Genomic DNA, 27,447 nt, shown 5'->3' with positions numbered 1-27,447 from the left:
GAGAAAACCGCGTTAACACACGTGTTCCAAGAAACAGGCAAGAAGGCAGGAGTACTTGGACATGAGCCCAGATCTCCCAACAAAAGGAGTTGCACCTTTTTCACTGTATCCTATGGCCTTCATTAACTATTGGTTCCCAATATAAAACTGAATATAAGGGATACAACTTCTGGTGAAAGGGTATGATTGGAAGTGCTTGCTCTGGCACAAAACTGAAAGAAAAGATGTGTTTTCTTTTTTTTTTTTTTTTTTTTTGAAAAGATGTGTTTTCGCCATTCTCTCATTACTTACAGTTTAAAGTATACTTTGTGAATTTTTAATATAAATGATGAACAAATATACTTAAGGCTTTTTTGAAAATGTTTGTCTCAGCTCTTTAACTCTCACCAACCTATTTCCTTCCTTCTTTGCTGAGGCTCATAGAGGGCGCTCACAAAGTGCTACTCACTGGATAAAGCGAAGCTCCACTCAAAACACACTTCACACTGCAACTAAAAGGCGCAGCGCCACCACCTCCGACTTCCTTCTCCTTTCCAAGGCAGGAGGCGTGGCCAATTTCCCTCATTCAAATAAAAAACCAGGAGATTTGCATGGGGAACGGCTGAGCCGTGAGCCTATTGGCTGTTAGCACCGTGGGCGTGGCCAATAGTACGACCACAGAGCCCCGCCTACATTAATTTGCATAACGGCCCCGGCGCGTGCAAGGCAGAAGCGGGTTTGTTTTTGAATCTGCGGAGGTGGCGGCGGCGGCAGCGGCGGTGCGGCGACTGAAGCGCGCGATACTGAAGCGGCCGCGTTGAGGACGGTTGCGCGGAACGGCTCTGTAGGAAGGAACTTGGTTCCCCCTCCCTCATCTCCCGCCCCGAAAGGTATATGTGACTCCTAGGGGCTGTTATAACCACATTTTCTTAAATTACTATTGTATTTATGAAAAGTCAAGACCGCATTATGGCGGCTGCGGGAGTTGTGTGTGCGCCTGCGCGGTTGCGGAGCTGCGGGCGGGCGCTGCATGGGAGCACGTGATCTTGCGGGGTCGGGCTCTAGCTGCAGTTGTGCAGCTGGCGGGGCGGTGGCTGCGCAAGCGCAATATTCATTTTCAAGATCTAATGTTCTTGTTGGACGCCATTTGGGTTCTAGATTTAATTTTCCTCATTCTTGAGGAGTTTCATTTTCTTGTCCTCAAACTGCCACATTTTTCAAGGAAAACGTTTCTCTTGTGTTGCATTCCTATACCGACCCTCAAAACTCTTTTATATTTCTCCGATTTTCTGAGAAGCTGTGAACTTAATTTTCTGTAAAAATGATTGTCACTTGTGGTTCTTGATTATAATTTCACTTTTAGGGTATTGCTGGGTTCAAGTTTATATTTGGGGAGATAAAGATCAGCACCTAGTGGTGGTCTCAGGGGCAGTACATTTAATTGAACTGAATGTTTGCAAATACATTTTAACCCTATTTTTACCAGTTCTGTTAAGAGGGAATGTGTACAAACGAGAATTTGAGTTTTGGAGATATGAGGGGGAAGGGGCATTGGAAGAATCTATATACTATTGTTTAAAAAGAAATCTCAATCTCCTTGGTTATTTATTTTTTTAATATTTGATTCTAAGTTAATGAAGTTTTAATTTTACCAGTTTGTGTGCTTCTGATCATACTTGCATTTGGGTTTTAGATTTTTAAAGTCTGTGATCACTTGTCCATCACTGCTTCAGTTTGATCATTTTTGTGACTCTGACTTTTAAAATTAGGTCATTTGTTTAGCCTTTGGTTTGTTATGATATGTGAAATAAAACTTGCTTGGTAAATTTTTCTCATAAAGAATTCTGCAAAGAACTCCTCACTAAACTGAGGCCTTTATGAGGAAATAAAGTCAACCATCAATGAAAAAATTAGTTGATTCTTTAAAGAAACTGCCCTGTATATGTGTATGAAATACAGTTGTGTTTGATTTCTTAAAATTGTGTGTTCCTAATTTTCGTTTCTTAAAGAAGGTAGTTAGAGGTGTGCTACTGGTTATTTTAGTTTACAATGGTTGTGTCACTATATTTAAATCTTATATAACACCGCTGGGAGAAGTGTTATACAATCTGATATAATTCTACCATTGTGCAAATTTTTTCTTACTAGACTAAAAATTTGTAACTGTTTTTCATAGATTTCACCTGTGGTTTTTGTGTACAATAATTGGTTTCTTGGTTGGTTATATAAGACTAAGTTTAAATCAGTCATCTGTCAAATGAAGAAGTGCCTATTGCTTTATAATGGTTGGTTAGGGACGGTTTTATTGCCCAAAGCAAACACCGTTAGCATTAAGTAGATGTAATTGAAAGGAATAGTTTTGGTTGGTGGATTTTTTAAAAATGACGTCACGTATGAGATAGAATGAAGTGATAGGGAAGGTAACTCTCTTTTCTCAACAGAAAATTAGCTGTTCATATAAACCTGGCTCTCTGGTCTCTTCTACACAGAAATATATTTAGAGGGCAGTTGTGTAATATCCTGCCTTTTTATACTTCTGGGTGATTGCCCCAGCACACCCCTCCTCCACTTCCTAATACATAATTTCAGGTGTTTAGAGTTGAAAGTTGAAAGTTTAGAGTTGTATTTTCTGTATCTGTGTGTATGTATGTGTTTTAGGTTAAGAAAAGAACTTTGATTTTAGGGCAGTGGTACATTTTGCACTTCCAGAAAAGTAAAATATTTTGGTTTGTGTATTAAAGTTTGTTTTCATTTGAATACAAAAGATTGCCTCTTAGGTTAATGCTGAAGATTGTAAGAGGTCTTGAAAATACTGAGGAACATAGTGTACAATGTAAATATTTATTAGTAGGACAATTTTGCTATTTGTTAGAAAGGGAAGTATACTTCTATAAACTTAAAGACCAGTGAATTGTCTGAATGTCTGTTATTTTGTTTGTTATTCTTTGAATAAAAAGCATCTTTTGAAATTTTAGTTTGATTTAGAAATTTTAGTTTGATTTAGAAATTTTAGTTATGTTGCCACAAAATTTTGACATATATGCAGAATATATAATATTAAGACTAATGAATATTAAATTATTGGGGTCATTTTTAGTTTTGTAGATTTTAAACATCAGAAAATTTAGTTTAGAGAAAAAGACTTAATGATTAAGTCATAAACCATTAAAATTGTCTTTTTTCTTTAAATTATGATTTGAATATTTGATACATATATTTAAATACTTTTCTACTTATTCATTGTAGCACATTTGGAAAGTGTTGAAAATTAGCAACATTTAGAAATAAACAGCATAAATGTTCTGGTGATTTTTGTTATTTTTTCATGGTTTATCAATTGGTCAATAAATATTGATTGTTCAATAAATATTGATCAGTTTTTCATTTGGACCATAATTTCATTCTTGTTCTTTAATTTTGTATTATGTTGTAGATATTTATCTCATTTCATTATTCTTTTAAAATACTTAATGTTCTTTCAACGTATAACATTCTTTTAAAAATTTCTTTTAATGGGTATATAATATTTTATTGAGAAAATACCCCAAATCATGAAATATTCTTCAAATGTCTTTAAGCGGCTACAATATTGTTATATCTAATAAGAATGTACTGTGACTTACTAAGCATTTCTTTTATTGACCATTTGTTTGTTGCCCATTTCTCTGTTATAAATAATGCTACACTGAACATCCTTACACATGAGTTATGAACTGCATCTCTTTGAAATGATTTCTTTGAAATTATTGCTTCAAATATTGTTTCAAAGGGCTTTTAAGGTAATTACAAAATTAATAAAAATTTATTTTTTTGAAAAGCATTTCCCATACCACCATCAGTTTGGTGGCTGAAAAACAGTACCATATAGATATAGATATAGATATAGATATAGATATAGATATAGATATAGATATAGAAATCGATATCGATATAGATATAGATGTATAGCTATAGATATCTGGTGAAGTTGAATTTTTTAATGTTTATGTATACAATGTTCTCATTTTTGTGAATTAGCTGTTTGAGGTTTTTTAATCTTTTCTATGGTGGATGTTAATGTTTTTCCTATTGATAACAGCTATTTATGGATATAAGCCTTTTGCTTTTCATACTTTTGGCAGGCTTTTTTTTTAGTTTATTACTTTTTAAATTGCTTATTTTATATATTCAGAAGTTTTCCTTTTTTTTTTTTTTTGTAGTCTAATGCACTGCTTTTTCTCATTTGTGATTTCTTCCAGGACTTCTTTGCCTAGAAAATAACCTGTTGTGAGATGAACTTAAATGTTCAGTTATTTTGTTTATTTTTTCTATGTATTTTAATGATTAAAAAAATAAATGTTTTAATCTGTATGGAGTTTATTAGTTTCCAGTTTTTCCAAATACCTAGTTTTCTTAGATTCTTACGTTGGTGATCTTTTTTCTTACTGCTTTGAGTTGCTAATTTTGATCTTAAGTTACCAGGTTTGAGCTATAGTTCTGCTTCATTTACTGGGGATATTTAACTTGGTCCATTGGCCTCAGGAGTTTCTACAGATAGTAAGAAGATTCCTTGGTAGATCCTTTGATTGATTCCTTGATGTACACAACATTATGTGATTATGCCTATGTGCATTTTTCTGGGGAAAGAGTTATAGTTTTCATCAGCTTTTCACAGGAATATATAATACAAAATCTAAAGCTAGGTTAACAACCACTGTACCTGGGTCTTATCCGTGTAGCAGTAGTGCACTGTTTTATTTGTTGTAGTGATAGTTTAGTTTAGCATTGCATTAAACTTAAATTGGGGTGAGTTTACATCTTTATACTGTGTTTATTTTTTTTTCTCATAAATGGGATATATTTCCCGCAGATTCCACAAAATGTACTTTTTAAGAGAAACATTGGGAAAATTTGTGATACTTGTTATTTTTCATTAAGGTGTTATTTAACTTGTTCCCTAATGCTGATATGATGTTAATAGGGATAAGTTGTTAGAGGATATAGGACTACGTTTCTATTTTTAATCTGTCTTAGGACATGGTGATATGAAAATAGTGCAAGTATGAAGTTAGAAGTGGGAAAATAGGTTGTCCAGTTAAAGTATTCTTCAATATTTGAAACCAAAATTTTTCATATACATAGACTTTTTTAATGGAAGAATGTTGGAAAGTTATCTAATTTTTATGGCCAGGATGGTGCCTAATGCTATAATAAAGTTAAAAACTTTTATTTTTAGTCCCTTAATAATAGTAAATTATTCTCTAATAAGGATGTTTCTCTAATTATTGGTATAAGTTCATTGTACATTAAATCTATTATTTGTGTTCATTGGCTTCATGAAAATAAATCTAGGAAGTAGGTAGAAATCATGTGTTATTGGCTTTCATTAAACTTTTTAAATGAAAAATTCTCATCTTTGGGTCTTTTTCAAGCAAAACCGCTTACAGAGATTTGCATATTTTACTTTTTTTATGTGACTTTTGCTCTTACTTGAAAACTTTTTCTAGTTCTGACAAATTATGACACTTAAGTTTTCAGACTATGATAGGTGAGAAATAGCAAAGTAGGGACAGGAGAAGTGGCTACCAGAGAAATGTATATGGATAAGAGGAAGGAGTGATGGCTAGCATCTTGACAGTGAAGATGTGTTTTCAAGTGTTAGAAGCAAGAATTTAAAGACTTAGTTTTGAGGTTATTTAATTTGGGAATTAGTGTTTTTAGAGCTGAATCCGTATTTATATTATGTTAATTATAATTGATGATCTTAAATGATTCTGAATCAGAATATTTAGTTTTGTTTAACTTGCTCAAGATTTAGTTTAGAAAGGTTTCTATTATGATTTCTAAGTTTTGAGGTATATGGAAAATTCGTGCACAGGCAAATCTACTTTTTCAAAGAAGTCACATGTGGGGCATATTACAGATAAAATTTAGGTGATGTTTGAGAGCATGATCTGGAAGTGGTACATATCACTTTGACTCAAGTTTTATGGGTGTGGATTTAGTCATTGGAACATACTTAGCTGGGAAAGGAAGGCTAGGAAATGTAGTATCTAGCTGGACAATCATGTGCTCAGCTAAAATTAAGGAATTTTATAAAAGGGGATAAATGAGTGTAATGGAACAACCAGCCCTTTCTGCTACAAAAGGAAGCTGGAGAAGTGGTATCAAAGTAATTCATAATTTGATATTAAAAACTGTTTTTCTGTCTCAAGAGTTATAGTTATAATTCTATATCTTCTTTTCAAGTGGAATTTTGAGAACATTGTGTTTGTGATTTGTGTCTGAGATTCTAGTTATGTGTGTGTGTGTTTGTGTGTGTGTATACCACCAAATAATGGTGCAATTCTTTCCCTTTCTGCTTGCCCTTGCAAATGTATTAAATTATATTTAGCTTTATAAGAATTGGAATTTTAATTTAATTTTAAAATCTCAGTGTAATATTTTTTTAACTTTGCTAGTTGCTTATTTTGAAAGATGAAGGACTGCAGGTAAGGACTGTAATGACAGTCGTGAATTGCAATTATTTGAACTGCTTGCTTTAGTCTAAAGTTGAATTTATGTTTTTTAATTATTTTATTTTTAAGTAATTTCTACACCTAGCAGGGGGCTCATACTCACTACCCTAAGATCAAGAGTTGCTTGCTCCACTGACTGAGCCAGGAAGGTGCCCTGAGTTTATGTTTTTATATTCTTTTCCAGATCCTGTTGTTTTGTAACTGTATGTGTGAAATATACATTTTGAAGATGGAAAATATAATTTTTGAGGACCTTGTAATGTATACAAGTAAAAAGATTGTGGTTGTAAATTCTTTGCATATAGGTAAAGCTTACTTGTATAATAAGTAGATAATTAAAAGAAGCTTTCTATAGACTATAAGTAAGACACAGTAGGTATTTGTTTATGGCACAGAAAGTGAAACTGTTGTGGGAAGAGATCAAGGAAATCTTAGAGGGTTGTATTTTAAGGGGTGAATTAGAAGGATATTCTTAGTAAAGGGAATAAATAAGGTGTTCAGAGTATCTATCAGAAACGAGAGGGGCACCTGGGTGGCTCAGTCGGTTAAGCGTCCGACTTCGGCCCAAGTCATGATCTCACAGTTCATGGGTTCAAGCCCCACATCAGTCTCTGTGCTGATGGCTCAGAACCTGGAGCCTGCTTCAGATTCTGTGTCTCCCTCTCTCTCTGCCCCTTCCCCGCTCACACTCTGTCTCTCTCTCTTTCAAAAATAAACGTTGAAAAAAAAAAAAAAAGAAATGAGAAAGAAGGTAGTGTGTGAGGAGAACTCTAAATACCACCTTCATATATAGATCCTTGAGTTTTGTAAGTAAGAGTCATTGCTGCCATAGTGCCTACATAATGTAACTAATAAAGGATATTGTTATTCTCAGAAGTTCTCTCATTTCTTTTTTTACTCTGTTTTACTTCCTATCTTGCTTGAAGACATTTATTCCTTTCTACTTATTTGTTTTTAGTTGCATAATACTTGATAAGCTTCCTGCATTTAGGAATTGTATCTTATTGATGTTTTTGACAAATGTCACATGTTAAGGAAAAAACCCTTGTAATTAGGAATGATAAGACCACTATTAAAAGTATAAGATTGCTTTCCACATTGCCTTCCTTAAAATTCAATAAATATTTGTTTATTGAAAGGCAAGAATCCTTTTGTTTTAGGTGAAGTGCCAAAAAACGAAGTAAGATATGCTATAGTTCTTTTTTTTTTTATTTAACTTACTATTATCTACAGATGTTAGATTTTTTTTTTAAATAATTGAACATATAATTTACTTAAGCACCAACTAGATAAATGGACAAAAGGTTGGACAGGCATTTTGCATATGAAAAATTATAAATTGTGAGACAACTTTTAGAAAGAAAGTTTTCCATCTCATTCATTAAGAAATAGAAGAAAGCAAGGAAACACCATTGCTCACCTATTAATAAGTTTCTAAGATTTAACTCTGAAGGACATAATGTGTGTAAGTTAATAAGGGTTTGATAAAAAGATGGAATTAAATAATTATTTTGTGTTTTAAGTTTGTGTAATTCTTTCCTTTTCCATCAAACTTAAGTGATATAAAAGTTGGAAGATAGCAAATAAATGAAGAAACAAAAAGGCGAAGGATTTTCCCAAAATCAGTAATATAATGAAGTGGAAAGAGCAATAATTTTATACTGGGATCTGGGAATTTAGAGTCTGCCAACACTATTACTTAATATAAAATGGTGGTACTACCTATCTGATAGGGTGGTTGTGAGGGTTAAATGAGATTAGATATAAAAAATACTTAGCAGTTTTTCCTGGCACACTTTTCTGTCTTCAATCAATTGAATCAATTAGGCATGAATATTTAAGAGGCAGCTAGTTGCAGCTGTACGGAACCCTCAATGGAGGAGATATATAGAAAATGGCAATATTCTTGATTATTGGAGCTGGAATTTAAATGCATTTAAAAAGTAATTTCAAAAAGTAGTTTTAGAAGACCATTCACTAGTAGAGAAAAATAAGCATTTAAAGAAGTAGTTTATTTGCAGGGCACCTGGATGGCTCAGTCAGTTAAGCATCTAGCTCTTGATTTGGGCTCAGATCATGATCTCACGGTCTGTGAGTTCTGCTCATGTCAGACTCCATGGTGACAGTGTGGAGCCTGCTTGGGATTCTCTCTCTCTGCCCTTTCCCTGCTTGTGTTCTCTCTCTCTCTCTCTCTCAAAAAAAAAAAAAAAAAGAAAGAAAGAAAAAGAAACTCCAAAACCCAAAACTTTAAAGAAGTCATTTATTTGTAAAGGTTTGTGAAGGAGTCTACCTTTAGAACTGTTTTATTTTAAAAGGCATTTAAAGAATAAAAGCCTTACAAGATTACTAAATTTACTAAGTTTACAGCCATTTTCTCATATTAATTTTTTATCTTCACAGTTGGTCACGTTTTTTCAGACAATCATCATTGCCAAAGTTAGGGATGAAATAATTTATTTTGGGGACTAGATCCACATATGCCATCGTTTTTTTGTTTTTTGTTTTTTAAATAAAGGGTGCAAAGTGCTCCCTCTCTCTTTATTAACCCTCCAGGTATGGAACTTGTTGGACATGCTCACTCAAAATTAAAGCCAGACAAAGTGTCTGTTTTCTTGTAGAATCATTCATGTGGCCAAGTTCCTGCCCCTTAAGAAACAAATTTCACCACATAAGTTTGTTTACTGATCTTCTGATTATTTTAGTCTGATGTTTTATTTTATTTACACAGGTTTAATGAATAGCTGATTAATATTCAAAGAATTCCCTATTGTCTGGTTAACAAAACTACATACATTTGACATGAGGTTTAAGAGTTAGCTTCCATCTAGGGGCGCCTAGGTGGCTCAGTTGGTTAAGCATCCAACTTCAGCTCAGGTCATGATCTCATGGTCTGTGAGTTTGAGCCCCACGTTGGGCTTTGTGCTGACAGCTCAGAGCCTGGAGCCTGCTTCACATTCTGTGTCTCTCTCTCTCTGTTCCTCCCCTGCTTGCACTCTGTCTCTCTCTCTCTCTCTCTCTCTCTCTCTCTCTCTCTCAGAAATAAAGATTAAAAAAAAAAGAGCTTCCATCTAGATGTTTTGTAAAGTGTAATAACTTATCTGCTTGATTACAAGATCAGGAACCAAGAGCCATCTAATTTATCTCAATGAGTTTTCACCTGCAATACTTAAAACTGTAGGGTATTATGGTTCTGAGATTTATGCATTTGTCAATATTGTTCTGTCAGGAAATGATATTCTTTATTCTCATTAAACTTGGGAATCCATAAATTATAGAAGAATTACTAAATTGAATTTCTGGGAGGACTTATGAGGCATCATTTTTTGCATTTGCAGGGCAGTCATTTCTACATTTGAGGTGTAGTCTTTGTTCCCTGTCATACCTAATTATAAGCTACCTCTTTTTTAAATGTCACATTTCTCTTGTAGTCATGGTTACCAATTTGATTTATCCAATTTTATCCTGACAGGAAGGAAAACATTCTTATTGGAACTTTGTAAACTAGTTTATAAAAAAGTAAAGAGATTCAGTTTAGATAAAGCCAATAATATTTTCAGTATTTTTCTACAGAATGGTTTTTTAATTGTTCTGGTGGCTTATTAATTATAACCAATGTTAAGATCTTTCACAGGATATTTTCCCCCTGGAATTCTGAAGATATTAGATCAAGATATTATTTATACAAAATATATTAAAATTTTTTTTAATGTTTATTCGTTTTTGAAAGAGAGAGACAGAGCACAAACAGGGGTGAGGTGGAGAGAGAAGGGGGACACAGAATCTGAAGCAGTCTCCAGGATCTGAGCTGTCAGCACACAGCCCGACACAGGGCTCGAATTCACAAACTGCAAGATTATGACCTGAGCCAAAGTCAGACGCTCAACTGACTGAGCCACCCAGGTGCCCCTATATGAAATATATTTTAAATTGAAGGTTAAGATAGATTAAGAAGAAAGTGTTTTCTCTTGTGACCGTTAAAAATAAAAAACCATAGTTAAGTCAGTTCATTTACTTGTAAGTAATTCTTGTTTCACTGATCTAGGGTTAAGTAATCTATTTACACAAAGTTGTCTGCACTGGACTAACAGAATCATAGAAATCCTCACCCATTCTCTTGATTTAGTGATTACAGATGTTGGTTCATGAAGGTAAGGTCAGCTTTATCCCAGGATGCCTGTATCCAGGAGTCTCTTCTACATAACAGTAACAGTTCAGATGATTTGGTTCAGTCCTTTACTAAGGATCTTTTGATGTACATCTTTCCTTCTTTCCTGGGGTACAGTGGCAGCAAGGATGTTGACTCATTTTTGTTTCTTGAGTCTCATTGCTACAGTTGGTCTAGTTGCTCTCTTCATATGGTATACACTGCTGTTATTAGAATTTTATTCACAATGTTTGGATTTCCTTTACCCCTTGTCTGTGTAGCACCCTTGTTTTCCATGTGTCATGTCTTTTTATTGGTTTATTCATTAGAGGAAGAAGACCGTATTCTCTAGTAGCTTTTTGAGAAAGAGTAAATGGGAAGTATATTTTGTGAAACTGTATGTATCTGAAAATTATCGCTGTATATTAGATACTTGATTGATAGTTTGGCTAGGTATAGAAACCTAGGTTGGAAAATATTTTTCTTCAGAAGTTTAAAAGCACTGTTCCATTGTCTTCTTGCTTCTGTTACTGCTGAGAAATCTGAAGCCATTCTTATTTGTGATTTTCCCTTCACTGGCCGCTTGTAGAATTTGTTATTAGTCTTCAGTGTTTTGAAATTTCACTGCAATTCTTTGATGTGGATATGTTTATCATTGTTTGCTGGAATTCATCAGGCCCTTTCAGTTTGGCAACTCTTGCTTTTCAGTCTTGGAATTTTTTATTAAGTGATTTCATTGGTGATAGCTGTTTTCCATTCTGTCATTCCAATGTGAATTTTTGGAGGGGTACTTGACTTTTCTTAGATTTTTTTTTTCCGTCGTATTTACAGCTTTGTTTTTTTGTTCAGCTAGATTTCTTCAACTTTGTCATCCAGTTCTTCTATTGAGTTTTTCATTTTTTATGTTATGTTCTTAATTTCTACTTTTTGGTTTTAGCCTGTAGTCAATTTTTTTTTTTTAAGTAAACTCTGTGCCAACATGGATCTTGAACTCACAACCCCAAGATCAAGAGTCTTATGCTCTACTGTATGAGCCAGCCAGGAACCCCTAGTATTCTATTATTGACATATGATTGTATTATCTTTTCTTATCTGAGAATATTAATTTTTTTGAAGTTTTTTTTCTTGCATAGTCTTTGTGAGTTTTTTTGTTTAGGTTTGTTTTTTGGTTTGTTTTTGGTCTTTGTCTTCCATGTGAGACTTGTCTCAGTTGTCCTTTTTTTCTTGCCTGGCTGTTGTGGAAAATTAAGAAGTTGATTAGAATATCTAAATTTGTCAGCTTTTAAGCTTTTTAGGCTTTTCTGTGTGGGGTGGTTTTGAGAGCTCCCAAGACCTTACAGTCTTGTGTTTTGTGGTTTTTAAGTACACTCCGTTTTCATTTTCTTATGTGGAGAATAAGGGTCTGATTGGTAGCATTCTGGAAGATTAATGGAAGAAAAGGACTAGGTGTCTCTGCAGCCAGCATTTAGTCCCTCTCTTTTTGGTATGCCACTCTCATTTTTAACTGTGGATGTTGTCTTCATAGTTTTGCTAGGACTCTGGAGAGGAGGTATTCAGTGGAATGTGGTAAGGATATCGATGGTATCTTATTGATTTGCAAACAGCTTTCACTAGTATTCCCTTTTTTAGTCATACCAGCCTTACTGTTTGCTCCCTTCGTCCCAGTCGTCCTTGTTCTTTTAGTTGCTATGTCTTTTGAAGTTGCCACCATGTAACTTAAATTGGTTCTTGTCCCCAGTGAAGCATGTACTATGATGTTTTGGGAACTGCTAAGTTAGTTACCAGTGGTTTTGCTTATTTTCATCTTCCCAAATCTTTTTAGCTATTTTCTTTTTTACTTTTCTCCTTGTTCCTAAGGATTTATGCTTTCAAAAACTACCTTCATTGTAGTTTTAGTGGGCTTTGAGAGAGGGAAATTATGGTGTTTTCATTTCATTGTCTTAATACCATTCTCATGTTTATTTTCTCTTTTAGCATACGTAAGATTGGTAATAACATGTAACTGAAGTATATTAGTTAAATAAAAGTGTATTTACTTTTTACTTGATATAGTGAAACCTGTTATTTAGGTTCTATGGAATCTTCAATATTTTGCATATGTAAAATCTTGTAATAGTAGGGTATATGTTATATAAAAGGTTATAGTAGTTAATTACAGTTAGTCTCTTCCAGTTCTCTTTGTTGCTTGGGCAACCCATAGCAAATGGTCACATTCTCTGCTCATAAAAATTTGAAATTTTGGTACTCTTGTTTTACATGATTAAGACTGAAATGAAAAAATTATGTGAAAAGTGCTAGTTTTTATTTAGAAAGAGATAAAACATTGAGTAATCATGGAAATGTTTACCTAATATTTGAAGTAGCTTTGAAATGTGTTTGCTTTTACAAATAAACAATAATTGGGTTCATTAGGACTTATCTTATTTAAAGCAAATTTCTTGTATGACATAAAAGTCAAGCTGTATTCTTAGTAAAATTTGAAAACGTAAAAGTAAATAATATACCTATGTTCCATAATTTTCTATAGGCTTTTTTCATAGTTCAGCTATTCTGAGCACATAGTAGATCCTATAAAAACACTAAAAACTGGACAATGCTCTACAAAAGGTATTTTTTCTATGTTGAGTTTTTTTTTTTTTTTTAATTTTTTTTTTCAACGTTTTTAATTTTATTTTTGGGACAGAGAGAGACAGAGCATGAACGGGGGAGGGGCAGAGAGAGAGGGAGACACAGAATCAGAAACAGGATCCAGGCTCCGAGCCATCAGCCCAGAGCCTGACGCGGGGCTCGAACTCACGGACCGCGAGATCGTGACCTGGCTGAAGTCGGACGCTTAACCGACTGCGCCACCCAGGCGCCCCTCTATGTTGAGTTTTAAGTACAGAGGTGTTTTAGGACAAGGCTAAAAACTTGTTGACTCATTAGTTGACTTCTTTTTCCTAGAAAGTAAGATTTGAGCTCCTGAAAATGAACGTTTTAAAGATGTAGAATTTTCTGAGATTTTTATAGTAGAAATGAAAACACTGGGAATTAACTTCAGCTCAATATCCGTCTATTGAACAAATATTGTGTTTCATACTATGGAAGTGAATGGGAAATGACATAAGATGTAATTTCTGTCCTTTAGGAACTCATGTATAAAGATATAAGCAATGAAATGTGATAAGTGTAATGATGGTATGCACAAAAGATCTTGAGAGAGAAATTACAGCTGGCTTGGGGGATGGGTATTGTAAGGCGAAAAGAGAATAAGTAAAAGATTGTTACTGATGAGATAATTTAGGTTGAATCATGAGTAAGATTTATTGGGTGACTAGGATAGTTTCTTTAGGATAGAGTGAAACATATGGGCAGTGGCAACAGTTATCTGAATAACAGTGTAAGTATTTTTCTTTTCTGAACTATTTTCATGATGTGTAGAAACAGAACCAATGTGGGAAGAAATGGGTGATGGAAGTTCCATGGGCTCAGACTGGGTGTAGTCTAGGATGGATTTCAGCTCTTAGCACTTTTGTGAAGTTACTTAATCTTTGAGCCTGTTATTTTCAGTCATGAGGTGGAAGTAACATAACCTCATAGGATTAGTGTGAGAATTAATTGAAATGATGCATGTAAAACTCATCTGAAGATTTGATCTATATTAACGTACTTCCCTACTGCTTTGTTTTCTAAAGTCTCATGTGTGAAGTAGATAATCAGTATATTTATTGTTTTTTTTTTTTTTTTAATGTGCCTTGGGATAATAGAGAAAATCTAGTACATTGGTAGTTAAATGATTGTATTGGCTGGAGGAGGATTGGTACAATGAGGGAATGTAGATTATGTCTTTTATTTTGAAGTCTAAATTGGGTGAAAAGGAGTTGTTATAGCTAATAGTAATAGCCAGCAACTTAGCTTGCTTCAAAAAGCTTAGACTGAGAAAAAAGTAGTCAGGATTTACATTGGAAAAGTATTTGGCAAGACAGGGGAGGCTTGGGGAGGAGGGGATGGGACAGGGTACATTTGAGGGTGTGTTACATAATTTAAATTTTTGTAGAACAGACTTCCAAAAGAATCTGCTTCCTGAATATTAGAAGTTGCTCATTCAGCAGCTTTAAAAATTTTGGCTATTTGTCTTGACATTAACCTTAGTCACATTTCAGTGCCACAGTAATGTCTATCCTGTTTGAATCTTTCACAGTTTACCAGTCTCTTGATTTTAGCAACTAGATTTGAGCCATCCTCAGAGAATATTATTATTATTATTTTTTTTTTTGAAGAATTAATCTGGCTTGGTTAAATGTAACCTTTTCCCCCAATGTACTATTTGAAGCAGTTTTTAGGTACATCGTCCAATTTGACTAATGGAGAATAAGTAGGGATCTTTTAAAAAGCTGAATAGTTTTGTTTCATTTTTAAACTTTTGTTATGGGAAGATTTAAATATATACAGAAATAAAATGAAATAATCAACTCCATGTGCCCATCACTCAGCTTGAACAATCATCAACTTATGGGGCCAATCGCCTTTTGAATATATCCCTTCTACCTCCCTGCACCCTTAATGAATTTTAATAAATCCCTACATCTAGTGGTGGATAGACACAAGATCACATAGGGCAGCTAGATTTTAGGAAGCTTAACCAAGGAAAAGAGAAGGAAAAGGTGGATTTCCTAGATGATGTGAGCTATCTATCAAGCACACAGGTTCCTTCTGTACTCTTGTCCTTCACTTCTCTTGATGGGTAGGTTACTGCCAAGACAGATTTGTTGGGATCTCGCTCAAATTTGTCTTGTTTATATATCCACTTTCCGACTGAATTTTACCCCTTTGTTCTCCCTATTTTCTTTTTTTCCTCCAGGGGGTGTCTACATTCTTTATTTTTATTTGTTTTTTACCCATATTAAAATGTTGGGAGGTCTGTGGCAGGGCATGAAATTTAATTTGCCCTGGGACCAAACACTCACCTGGAAATGTCTTTGTGGCCATCTGGACTACAAAAGAGAAGAAATTGTTTTTATCTTTATAGCTGATGACTCAAAATAAGCTTTGTTGTCATTGTAGCTCTAATGACTCTAGTCTCTTCCCAGCGATTACTTAAAATTATTGTCAAGATTCAAAAATTTGACTGCAAGCTTTAACCATTCTGCTAGATTTGAGTACTTTGGGGCTTAGATTCTGTGGGGGAAAAAGAGAATAATTAGCCTTCTATAAATGGAAATTGACTATCAGGATTTAAACAACTTAATTTTCCAGAAATTTTAAAAATTGGCACTCTTTTTGTGATAAAAGTACTATAAAAGACAAAAAAAAAAAAAAGGGCCTTGAGCAGACTTTTTTTTTCTGGACTGAAATGGAGGCTTTCTTTCAAGCGAATTCCCTGATGTTTGCTGTGTGTGATTTGGCTCTATCTCTGTAACTGCTAATATGTGGCATGGACTTCAAGCTGTCTGGGATCTGGATGTGCCCAAAGTCTGTATTGCAAGTCGGGGTGGATTCGCAGGCATTGTGTTACAAAACTGGCTTGCTGCCTTCTCTGTTTTCTGTGTCCTAAGCAGCTGCATTGTTTGTTGCAGTATATGCATTAGCTGTTGTCTGTGTTCAGTTTCCTGCAGGCTGAAAAAGTGGGAGGGGCTTTCTTTGATACATAGCTGAGTTTTCACTGTGTGAGTTCTTGAGTGCACATTGCAGCCATCTTAATTACACTTTAGTGCAACTGAGACAGTGCAGCTGTCTCAAAATGGCTGCTGACCTAGTCTTTGTAGCTGCTTAGGCAGCAACTATGCCAGTGAGGAGACTTGGCACATGCATCAGGACCAGAGGTAAGAACCAATTACTCTTTATCTTTGAACATTTTAATTAAAAAATACTTGAATTTTACTGAGTTTATATAGCAAGGTGAACTTGGAGCTTGCTAAGAAGTTGAAATGTTTGCTTTAAGCCTCTTTTATGGAAACAGTACATAGGATGGTGAGGTCAAAGGTTAAATTCCTGTAATTTCTCACCATCTTATGTTCTGTCATTGCCAAAACATTAGATCACCACAGTAGTGCTTTTCTGGCCCTAATTAACTTAGTATTCTTTTTGTGTTAGATATTTTAGTTTGCTTGATATTTTTTTGTAAAAATTAAAAACAATATATTTTCTGAATAGATTTTTTTTTTTTTTTGGAAAGAAGCCATAAATAAGCCTTGTTTTACATGAAGAGTGAGATTTTTCTCTGTGTGTGTGTGTGTGTGTGTGTGTGTGTGTGTGTGTGTTGGAGCTTTTGTTTGGTAGCTTTCTGAGAAGAATGTTAATTCTCTGAATATAAGTCATAGTTACAGAAAGAAAAAAAAATTTAGCACTGTTAGACTTTTTTTTGTACAGTGCGTTCCAATTTTTTCTCATTATGCTGCCTCCTCTGGGTCATTCAATTCTTTCATATTTTTAATGGTGATAACTTTTTATGCTAATTACTTTTTGCTTAAATTTTCATTCAGATTCAGATTTTGAGTTTAGAAACAAGTTCACATCTAGCTCTGGATACCCCCTTTTTTTTTCTAGCTAATGTGTTCTAATACAACAGAGCTGAAAGAAATACTCAGTTGTTTTAGTTAATTGATATTAATTGCTGATGTCCACATTAGCCTTAGTTTAAACCTGTGGTATTGTTAAAAATAATATAATTCAATGATTTTGTAAATTTAGTTTCACAGTTTGCAAAAAGCTTTCTTAACATTCTTCTGAAGTAGAAATGTTTATTGAGATATGATAAGTTCATAGAGATCCAGAGAGTATGAAGTTTTTATTCATATATTTCAGACAGCAGAACTGTTACACTTTAAGTTCTAATGTTTAAATTGTGGTACTTACTAAAATTTTTTTATAGATGGTATAGTACATTTCTCTAATTTTGTTTAGAGTATTATGAATATATCCCTGACTAATATGACATAGAACAGTAAGTTTTGAACTTTCTAGATAGAGCAACTTTTCAAAAACAGCAACTTTTTGCACATTAAATTCTTATGAAAGACCCCTGTATTTAAAAGGGATACATATGGTGTTTTATTGTTTTGTATTTATTTTATAATTTAAGTTTATAGCATTTATTTATTGTAAGTTTATTTAATAAAATGAGAGCAATTAGGCTGTTATGATGAAAACAAAAGTTTGAAACCAGATGATATATGACAATTATAATCTATTAATGTTAGGATCTAGGTTGCTTCTTTATAGAACTCCAGGTGCTAGGGACTGTAGGATTCAGTATACTAGAACATATGTTATGTTTTTTTCTTTTTCTTAATTTCATAAAGGTAGAGTATAAGATCTATATTTGCACAGTTTAACAGTTTGGAATTGCTGCCTTGCCACAAAATTATGTTTATATTTGTTCTACTGTTGTTTTTTTTTTGAAAGAAAATAATTGCTTTTCCTAACTTAATCATTGCCCATTTATACAGCGGCTTAAAGTATATTTGGGATCACTCCGTTTCATTAACAGCTTTAACATATTTGTTTCACTTCCATTAGCTTATTATTTTGTGAAGTTGTTAGGACTCTTTTATGTGATATGGTGGATTCTTATAATTGGAACATTACTTTATGTAAATACAGTCATATGAGCTTGCCCCCCAAAGAGAGGAAGAACAAATTCAGTGTGTGAGAGAGATTTTATCCATCATGCTTTTCAGTAAGGTTTTGCCCTAGAGTGAGTATGACACAGGAAGTGAATGTGTGATGCCCTTAATCATTATTATTATTTTTATGCCTCTCATAGAATGAACAGCTCACTGTATATCAAATATTTCATACAGTCCAAGCCAGTTACTCAGTTTGTTCTTGTTTATTGCTAGAGAAAAACTTGTGAGGCTGAAATTATTGACCAACTGATGTTGATCTTCAGAGTGGGACCTTGGGGGAAATTTCACTTGTCTACTCTTTTTGCCTTCTATTGTGGATTATACAATTTATCTCTACTCTCTGCAAGATGACTCCATTGATTATTACTTGTACATGGGGAAACAGGAACACTGTGGTTGCTTGGGATATTCCTAATTCTTTCCCTGCCATGTTGCATTTTTGCAACTATAAGCATAAACTAGACCTCAATGGGATTATTACTTTTGGGATTGGTGACAGTTTTCAAATTGTCTATGCTGAATTCCAGGTTAGCTATTAGGTGATAACTGAAGGCATAATAAATCTGGGAGCTGGGTAATTAAGGTTTTGTGTTATTTTGTCACTTCTTAGCTCCCTATTTGTTTATCCTTTTTCCTAAGCCATTTCATTAGTATAAGCCTTTAAGGAAAATGTTGATGTAGTGGAAAGAACATGGATGAAGAGTTCAAACCTAAATTTGAGTTGTTTTTACTACTTTCTTCTTATATTGGTCAAGTCATTCCATTTTTTTTTTTTTAATGTTTGTTTATTTCTGAGACAGAGAGAGACAGAACATGAGTGGGGGGAGGGGAAGAGAGAGAGGGAGACACAGAATCAGAAGCAGGCTCCAGGCTCTGAGCTGCAGGCTCTGCAGCACAGAGCCCGACGCGGGACTCGAACTCACAAACCGTGAGATCATGACCTGAGCTGAAGTCTGTTGCTCAAACGACTGAGCCACGCAGGCGCCCCAACTCATTCCATTTTCTGACTGTTGTTTCCTCATCTGTAAAATGGGAAAAAATTCCTATCTATTTGTCAAGAATAGGCTAAGAATTAGTTTATATAATGTTTCTGAAGAGTACCATAAAATACTTTACAAGTATCCAGCATGCTAATTTTCCAGTAATATTTGAATGCTTTCTACTTTATTTGCTTCTCACATGTCCTGTACTTTATTAAATGTGATTGGATCAAGGAATGTGGCATGTTTAAACCGTATGGGAAATTTCTCATATAGCTCATACTCAGAAGCAAGAAGTGCTGACTAATATTAGTACATCCAGGGTCGCCTGGGTGGCTCAGTCGGTAGGGCATCCAACTTCAGCTCAGGTCATGATCTCATGGTTCATGGGTTTGAGCCCCACGTTGGATCTGTGCTGACAGCTCAGAGCCTGGAGCCTGCTTCGGATTCTTTGTCTGCTTGGTCTGTCTCTGTCTCTCAAAATTAATAAATGTAAAAAAAAAAAAAGTTTTTAATATTAGTACATCCACATCCACTTGGTAATATGTTGTATTCATGTTTCTACTACTGGTCCTATTCTGTTACATAAATTAGCCACCTTTTGCTGTATGTGGATAGTGCCAGGTATGTTTATTAAGTAAAGCCAATGTAGAATGTTGACATTACAGAATTAGGGGAGTAAGTGGGAGAAATGTTTCAATTCTAGTCTGGCTGAATCCAAATATACCCTGAGAAAATAATTTCTCTGAAGAGATGATTTGAATTCAGGGCCTAGAATTTTCTGTGTTTCAGTATACGTGAGGATCTTAACAGTAGAGTTTTCTTTCAGTAGCCACAAATTGGCAGCTGACAGACTTTATTCTTTAGCCGCTGTCCTACTTGTCCAGTCATTAAAGCTGTCAGATTTTACGCAAAAATCTGGATGTCTCATCTCTGAAAAATGGGCACTGCTAACAATGTATTTCTGCTTTAGAAAAATAATCTACAGTGGAGTAGCCGCTGTCCCTTCAGATAGGGACTATATAGTTCACATTTGGTCCTATTCACTAATTACATTACCTGCTGGGCCCCTGTAAACTCCTTTTAAATCCCTATCCTAGTTATTTGACAGGTTGTTGGCAGCCTTTTATATTTAGTATATAGCTTTTAACCTAGAAGAAAGTAAACATAAGTAAAATCTAGCCCTCATTACTTGGTAGGAAAGACCACATATGTGAAGATAGTTTATTCGTTAGAAGGTGTGGCACGTTTGCTAATCTTCAGCCTTGTCCTGATTTCTGTATTAGAGTACGGTGGTGCTGATTGAAGAGATCCAGGGACATTAGCAAAAAGTGACAATAGAATGAAAGTGAAGAGATTAAAGAAATACTGATTAGAAACAGGAGTACCTTGAGATCTTTTAGTGTGATAATAAGCCCTCTTTTCTTTAAATTTATCATTTTGATGTTTTTAATGATATTAAAAAAGAAAAAGTTAAGATATATATTCAAGATATACAGTTTACTGACCAGGTAAATAAAATACATTTTATAAAAGATTTTTGTTTAAATTGTTGAGTTGAAAAATCTTATCACTTAAAATGAGAAAGTTGCTAGTAGAAAGCTTTCTTAACTGCACTAGACTAATTTTAGGGCCATCGTAGACTTATTTTTGTTAAAAGTTTCCTTCTGTTTATATAACATTCACTGTCTCAACTATTTTGAGACTATATTAATGATCCAGAAAACATGGTTGTTTATGATCATGATTTGATGTGTTTTTGAATTTCACATTTTCCAGAGCGAAAGCCAACTTATTAACATTCATGTAATATCATGACATTGCTAACTCTAGGGAAATGTTACTCTTTTCTGGAAAATGGCTTTAAGTTAGAGAGGAAACTTTAGTGGAAATTACAAAAGCATTTAACTTGCACAGGAAACATTTATTCTCCTGCTTTCCTAACTCTTCACACTTCAAAAAGAGATAGTGATTTGGGAGAAAGCTTAAAGTCTGTTCAAATAAGGGATTTTTTTTTTTTTTTTTAAATCTCTCAGGTTAGAACTTCCACAGAGTTCTCTATTAGTAATTTGTAACAGTCTGTTCTTAGTCATTAATGTGTGCATATGGAAATGATAAAAGCATGTTACTGATTCAGTGAATCCTTTGAGTTTAATGAAAGGAGGGACTTTAATACCATGTTTGAGGAGTGGCTTCTGCATCTGCCAAAGGACTTCTACCCTCCTTGTAGTAAACCAGGTGCTACTTACTCAGGAGTCATGTGACCTGTTGCTTTCCTTTGCTGACAAAGAAGTATCATGGCATGCATAGTGGAAGCTATTAGTATGGAAGTCAAGAAATGATTATTTTTGTCTGGTACTGCCATTAATTGTATAGTTTTGGATAAATTACTTATGCTCTTATACCATTCTGCAACCATGAAATGAGAGAGGTAGTTGGATTTGGATTAGATAAGGAGTCAGGGAAGAACACAGACTTTGCGATCAGAGTGAAAGTGAACTCATTTTCTTTCACTGACTAGTTAGAAGTTTATATGAGAAATATATATATAATGCTCAAAGTATAATGTCTATCATAAGTGCTCAATAAGTCTTATGCATTATTTTTTATGGGATGAAGCTAGTTGCTTATTTTCAGACTTTAGTTTTCTTATCTTTAAAATGGGAATAAAGTCTCTACCGTACAGACTTGATATTGGGATTTAAATGAGCATAGTATATATAAAGTACATAGTGCAGTGTGGGATACAAATTATTAGTAAATATCGGTTACTTTTTCTTCACGAGGTTCCCTCTGGCACATTTGGTTTTGTTTTGTTTTTGTTTTAGTTTTTCAAACATTATGTAATTGGAGAGAAATCTGGACTACTTGGATACTTTAGAAAATGATCTTTAGGGTAAGGGGTTGTTAGGGGTCTGGCTGATTTACAGTAAAAATGCCAGAAAGTAAGGTGTTTAAATCTCAAAGAGAGGACTTTAAAGAGCTCATAGAGGACACAGTAAGAATTCTTATTTGTGCTAAGGAAGCATGATAGAGTGAAAACAAAAATGGATTGTGAATTGATCAGTTGATTCAACAAATTTCACAAGTATTTATTATGTACCTGTTATTTGCCAGGCACTGTTTTGATGTCTGGCATACAAGATCCCTGGCCTCAAGGAATTTACATTGGGGCAGGAGAAATGGGAAGATAGACACTAAATATGAGTAGTTGAAAGTACCAAGGGATTGAGAATCCTGGGGGTAAGATAGAATAGGTAGTGAATAGCTAGGTGAACATTGCCAAAATGTGCTCTGTGAACCAGTTCAAGGTCAGTTCAGATTAGTTTTTGTTTGTTCTGGTCTTCCATGAGATTAGAGCTGAAGTTATGAGTGTCTAGAAATTTTTATATCAATCTGATAAAGTAATGTTATGTCACTTGTGTCAAATAATAAAAATAATTGAGGCATATATTTTATATACCTCCTCTTTGTTTCACTTTTCAAGTAATTTATTTTCATTGTATTTACAAAAGTATTGATCTTTGATGGATTGCAAATAAAACATTAGTTATTTATCATTATTAATTTGCAAAGCACTGAGCTAGAATAATAGCTAACATTATTGGTTCTTTAGTAAGCAGGTTGTAGAGAATTTAACTTCTTATGATTAATTCACTGTTAGGTGATTGTTTAACTTAATCAGCTTTAAAAAAAATAGTTGTTAATTACGTTATATTTTATGCTGGTCTAAATGATTTTAGGTTCTTTGATTTTCAAGTACTTTTATTTAAAGAGTTCGATGCATAAAGTAGGAAGAGAGAAGGACGACACATCTAACAAAATTAAAACTGGAAGGAATACAATACTTGGATGGTTTCCAATTCTGAGATTTTATGATCAGTGGCCAAATGTTCCTTACACAGTGTATATTATGTAGAATCATACCATATTGTTTATATTTATTTGCCCCTGTTTCTCCTCCTGCTGCTGGTGGAGCACAGATTCTGAAAAGAGAATATTTGAGAAACTCTATTATTGCTTATCAAAGAAGACCTAGATATTTAGGATTAGAAGTCTACTAATTCCTGTTGATATATGATAACTTTATCTTTCCCCTAATTTAGAGCCCCATTGTTTTTATTGTGTAATAGAGATAGTTTAAGAACAGTGTTTTAAAACAGCTGAAAATAAGATTAAAAAATAAACATATTTTGGATAACCCCTAGTTAGCGTATTAAGTACTTCTTTTCATTTTATTATCATTTTAGATATGCACTAACCTAGTTTCCAGACTTATTTGAAAATGAAATTTAATATATTTATACCCACTAAAATAAGTGGAAAGATAGAAGTGAAGATATAGAATTATTTATTAGTAGGTCATAGAGTAATTATTGAAAAAAATTTAAAGGACTTCGTAGACAGTGACTCAACTCTTGCTCAGTCATATCTGGCCATTAAAACCAGCACAAGAATGATTTAGGTTAAACAAGAATGTGCCACTGAAAAAATATGTTCTTGTGTAGATATTTGTAATTTACCATGTCTGAGTTTATAAAGAAACTTTAGTAATATTAACTAGTGGTAAATATGTGTAACAGTGGTACTTGAGGATGCATTAAGTCTTATTATTTGGTGAAATGTAAAGCAGTGTGGTTCTAAGAACAAATGTATTTAATGATCATTTACTATTTAAGCTATTAGTTAAAATTTGAAAGTTGGCTGTGGAGTAGGATGAGGACAGCTTTTAGCTAATGTGAATTATAATTTGTATTTTTAATGATTGTTAAAAAAAGCAATTCTTGGATTTATGTAATCATATTGATCTATACCACAGAAAAACTAAGGCTTTTGGATATCTCTGGGTGTTAGAAATATTTTTGGCATGGTGGAAGTAGAATTTCAGTTACATAAGAATTGTAAGTTGATTTTCTCTTATTACCTGGATTTGAATCATATTGATAAATACATAACTAGATATATTCTAGAACCAGTCAGTGCTTGTTGGGGAACGAATGGGGGAGGGTTTACTCAGCAGTATTCTCCTTTAGTTTGGTCATGAAATGAGGACTGCTTTATGTAAATTGTTCTTACTGGTGCCAGCTAGCTGTAACTGCAGTCTGGCTGTGCTAGGGCAGCAAATAATATGTGTCATGGATTTTCTGTTTGGAATGTATAAGAATTCAGCCTTTTGGACTGAAAGAACAGAGTTGATGCTTTAGAATAAGAGTACTGAGACCTCCACAACTGACAATATGTGCAATAATGAGAAGCTATAAGCCTTTAAAGCTTATAGTTCTGCTTTTATAGCTTTATGCCTATTGATACTATTGGGTAATATGTGGGAGGTACTTAACTGCACACAGTTGCTGCAGTCCTAATAGTTGGCAGAATAGAAAGCAGTACAAAAGAATTCTGATTCTAGGCATCTTCACTTGCAACAGTCCTTTGGAAGATGTACTTTGTGTGTTCTGTGAGCTTCATTGGCATACTGTCTGACGTTTTTTGGCTTTTGTGGTTAATGGGATGTTTGCTGCACAAACTATACAACAGATGTGAACCACTGTTTGAAAGGAATTTTAATATGTAGCCAATCTACTGTATGCCTGTTTTTTTTTTTTAATTTTTTATGAATATGAACCAAGCAAGGAATTTAGGCTCAAGAAGGCTGTTCTAGAAGTCTGCATTAGCTTTTAATGTTTATACAAATGAACTAAGTAGCAGTGGTTCACAGAAGAGGAAGCCCTTTTCACAATATCAAGCTACCCACAGGTAAGAGATTCAGGTCCTTTCTTTGTGACCACCCCCACTTCCCACCCTTGACCCCTCAGGCCTTATGTCTATCTCTCTCTCACCTTTGGGAAGTTTTTCTGTTTGGTTTTAATTTTAATCATACCAAGGTTAGTAGATTGTTTAATGTAAATTTCTCAGGAGATTTAGAATACCATATTTGGATTTGGTCTTTTAAAAAATGATTTTCACTTTTTATAATTTTCCTCAGGTTTGTATTGAAATGAACTAACGGGCTTCATATATGAACATTACTCATGCATACAATATGTTCATATTACATAGAAATCAGTTTTAGACCTCTTTTCATTATAGTCTTGTTACTGTGTTTTCAGTTGTAGTGACACCAACTGGTATACACAGAGAAATGACATTTTATGACCTTACTAACTATAAAGTTTTAGTGTAAATGTACCACTTTGAATTCATCATCAAAATCTGACTGCTTCTGTTTTCACAAATGGTTCATTGACATACATTAGACAGTATGTATTTATGAACATAACATGGTCAAGTTTTCTAGTTCTCCCTTTATCCTTTCCATTTCCACATACTTAAATTTATCACCATTTTAACAAAGTGAATTTAAGTCTGAAACTAAAATGAATGTATTAGAAGTTTTATTTTAATATGTTTTAAGTTAGATGAAGGGTCACAAGAAGCAATTATTATCATTTATTATATTATTTTTTGTACACTTGAAAAATTGTATACAGAAAACCGTAATCTAATTTAAATAAAAATAAGGAACTATACAACATAAAGAATATATAACCATACTATAAAGGCATAAAGATTTATGTTTATAAAGAAATGCAAGTATGTGTGTCTGCTAATATCAGTATGGCCAATGATAAAATGTATTACTGATCGATATATTTGTGGCGATGAGGGTGAGTAGGTGACACAGCAACGGGTGATAATGAGGCTAGTTTAGAGAAGTAAGGGAGGAAAGGGATGGTATTAGGCAGTTGTTTGCTCTTTGCCTTCCTCTCTAGAAGTTGAACAGCAGGATCTTTCTGCAACCTAGAAGTGTTAGTTTTAGATGGGGCTTCCAGCTCTCTAGACTCTCTGAAAGGCCATTGGTCATTTATTACTACATAGTCGGGTACTTAAAAGCTAGAGGCCAGCTAGAGTGTGGATGAAAGCCACACACTCATGCGTCAGGGGGACAACCTATTTCTTTTTGTCTTTTGACAGTGTTGCTTAGGTTTTGTTTGTGGGTATGTGTTTCATCTCAGTAAACAGCTTCACTAGGATTAGAGAAATGGTTATAGTAGAAAGATACCAATTTTGCTTTAGGTGCTGCAGGTTATTGGATTGGGAGAAGGGCTTGCTTCTCTTGTGGAGAACACACATCTCTGAAACATTTGGGAAGTTTTGACACTTCTCTAGAGCAATTAATTGGGAAAATGTTAGATTAGGAGAATAGTCGAGGCCGACTGAGGGGGTTTTATTTATAGGTAAAGAGGCAAGGGAGTTAGACCAAAACAGAGGAATTTATTGAATGTAGTTCAATAAATATTCAGTTGGGGGTCATAGCAAAGTACATGGAAGAGTGTTTTCTATATAGACAAATAACCCTAAAGAGAAGCATGTAAGACAGTAATAAATGTCTTGAGGATAAAGATGTGTAATCTTTGAGACTATTGGAGTCGAGTGTGAATGATTCAAAAGTCTGGGATAAACTTTGAGTTTTTAGTTTTTGTGTTCCTCTTAGGTAACAAAATTTATTAGCAAACAATGTAGAATACTAAAATCTTGGAAGTGGAATAGACCTAAGTGATCAAGTAACATCACACTTCTCACAGGAATCTTCTGTTTATTATTCCTGACAAGTAATTATCTAGTTTCTGCTTCAACATTTCTAATGACAGAAGGGAGAGTCTCTAATTTCATAAGGCAATTCCTTTTTTTTGGGGGGGGGGGCATCTGAACAAATCAACATTTGTTGATTTTGAGGTGGTATTGGCCTTTCATTTTTTTGTTTCTGTGCCCGTCTATTTGTCCATCTGTCTGTCTGTCTGCCTGCCTACCTGCCCGTTTCTCTCTGTATTTCTTTTACATGATAGATCCAATGCTATTTAAAGAAAGCCATTAGAATTCACCTGTGTTTTCTAGGCTAAATATCCTCTATTTTCCCAACTACTCCTCATACAACATGTTGTTCTAGGTCATTCTTTGGCCTGATCATCCTGTTTTGTCCTACTGTTTTTTGAGTCCCTCTTTATCTGGGACACTCAGAAATAAATGTAATAGTAAAAAATGTCTCTCTTCCCTTAGGCAATGTGCTTCGGGTCTGCAGTTTAACTTTGTTTTGACATTTCTGGCAGCCACCTAACACTGATGAAATTTATTGATAAGTTCCATAAGTTCAAATCCCTCAGTATTTTTCACACATACCTTTGATAACCGTTAATATACCTGGATATTTGAACCATTGTTTCAATGTATTGTAATGCTTTATA

General features: G+C 34.1%; 1 protein-coding gene across 5 annotated transcripts in view; it reads left to right on the top strand.

Moving 5' to 3' along the window:
* Positions 1–703: 703 nt before the first annotated feature.
* ATF7IP (activating transcription factor 7 interacting protein) overlaps positions 704–27,447 on the top strand; it is a 121,025-nt gene continuing 94,281 nt past the window's right edge. For 2 of the 5 annotated variants that reach the window (XM_058743600.1, XM_058743599.1), the window contains exon 1: positions 14,656–16,421. In XM_058743600.1, coding sequence (XP_058599583.1) covers positions 16,405–16,421 — 17 coding nt within the window. In that variant the 5' untranslated portion in view covers positions 14,656–16,404. Of the gene's footprint in view, positions 870–14,651; positions 16,422–23,559; positions 24,962–27,447 lie in introns of those variants that run through there. The other 3 variants (XM_058743601.1, XM_058743603.1, XM_058743602.1) reach the window with 3 other exon arrangements.

The sequence above is a fragment of the Neofelis nebulosa genome, chromosome 8, assembly GCF_028018385.1.
Source record: "Neofelis nebulosa isolate mNeoNeb1 chromosome 8, mNeoNeb1.pri, whole genome shotgun sequence".
Taxonomy (NCBI): Eukaryota; Metazoa; Chordata; class Mammalia; order Carnivora; family Felidae; genus Neofelis; species Neofelis nebulosa.
Note: the sequence above shows the minus strand (reverse complement) of the source record. Positions and strands in the feature narration are given on the sequence as shown.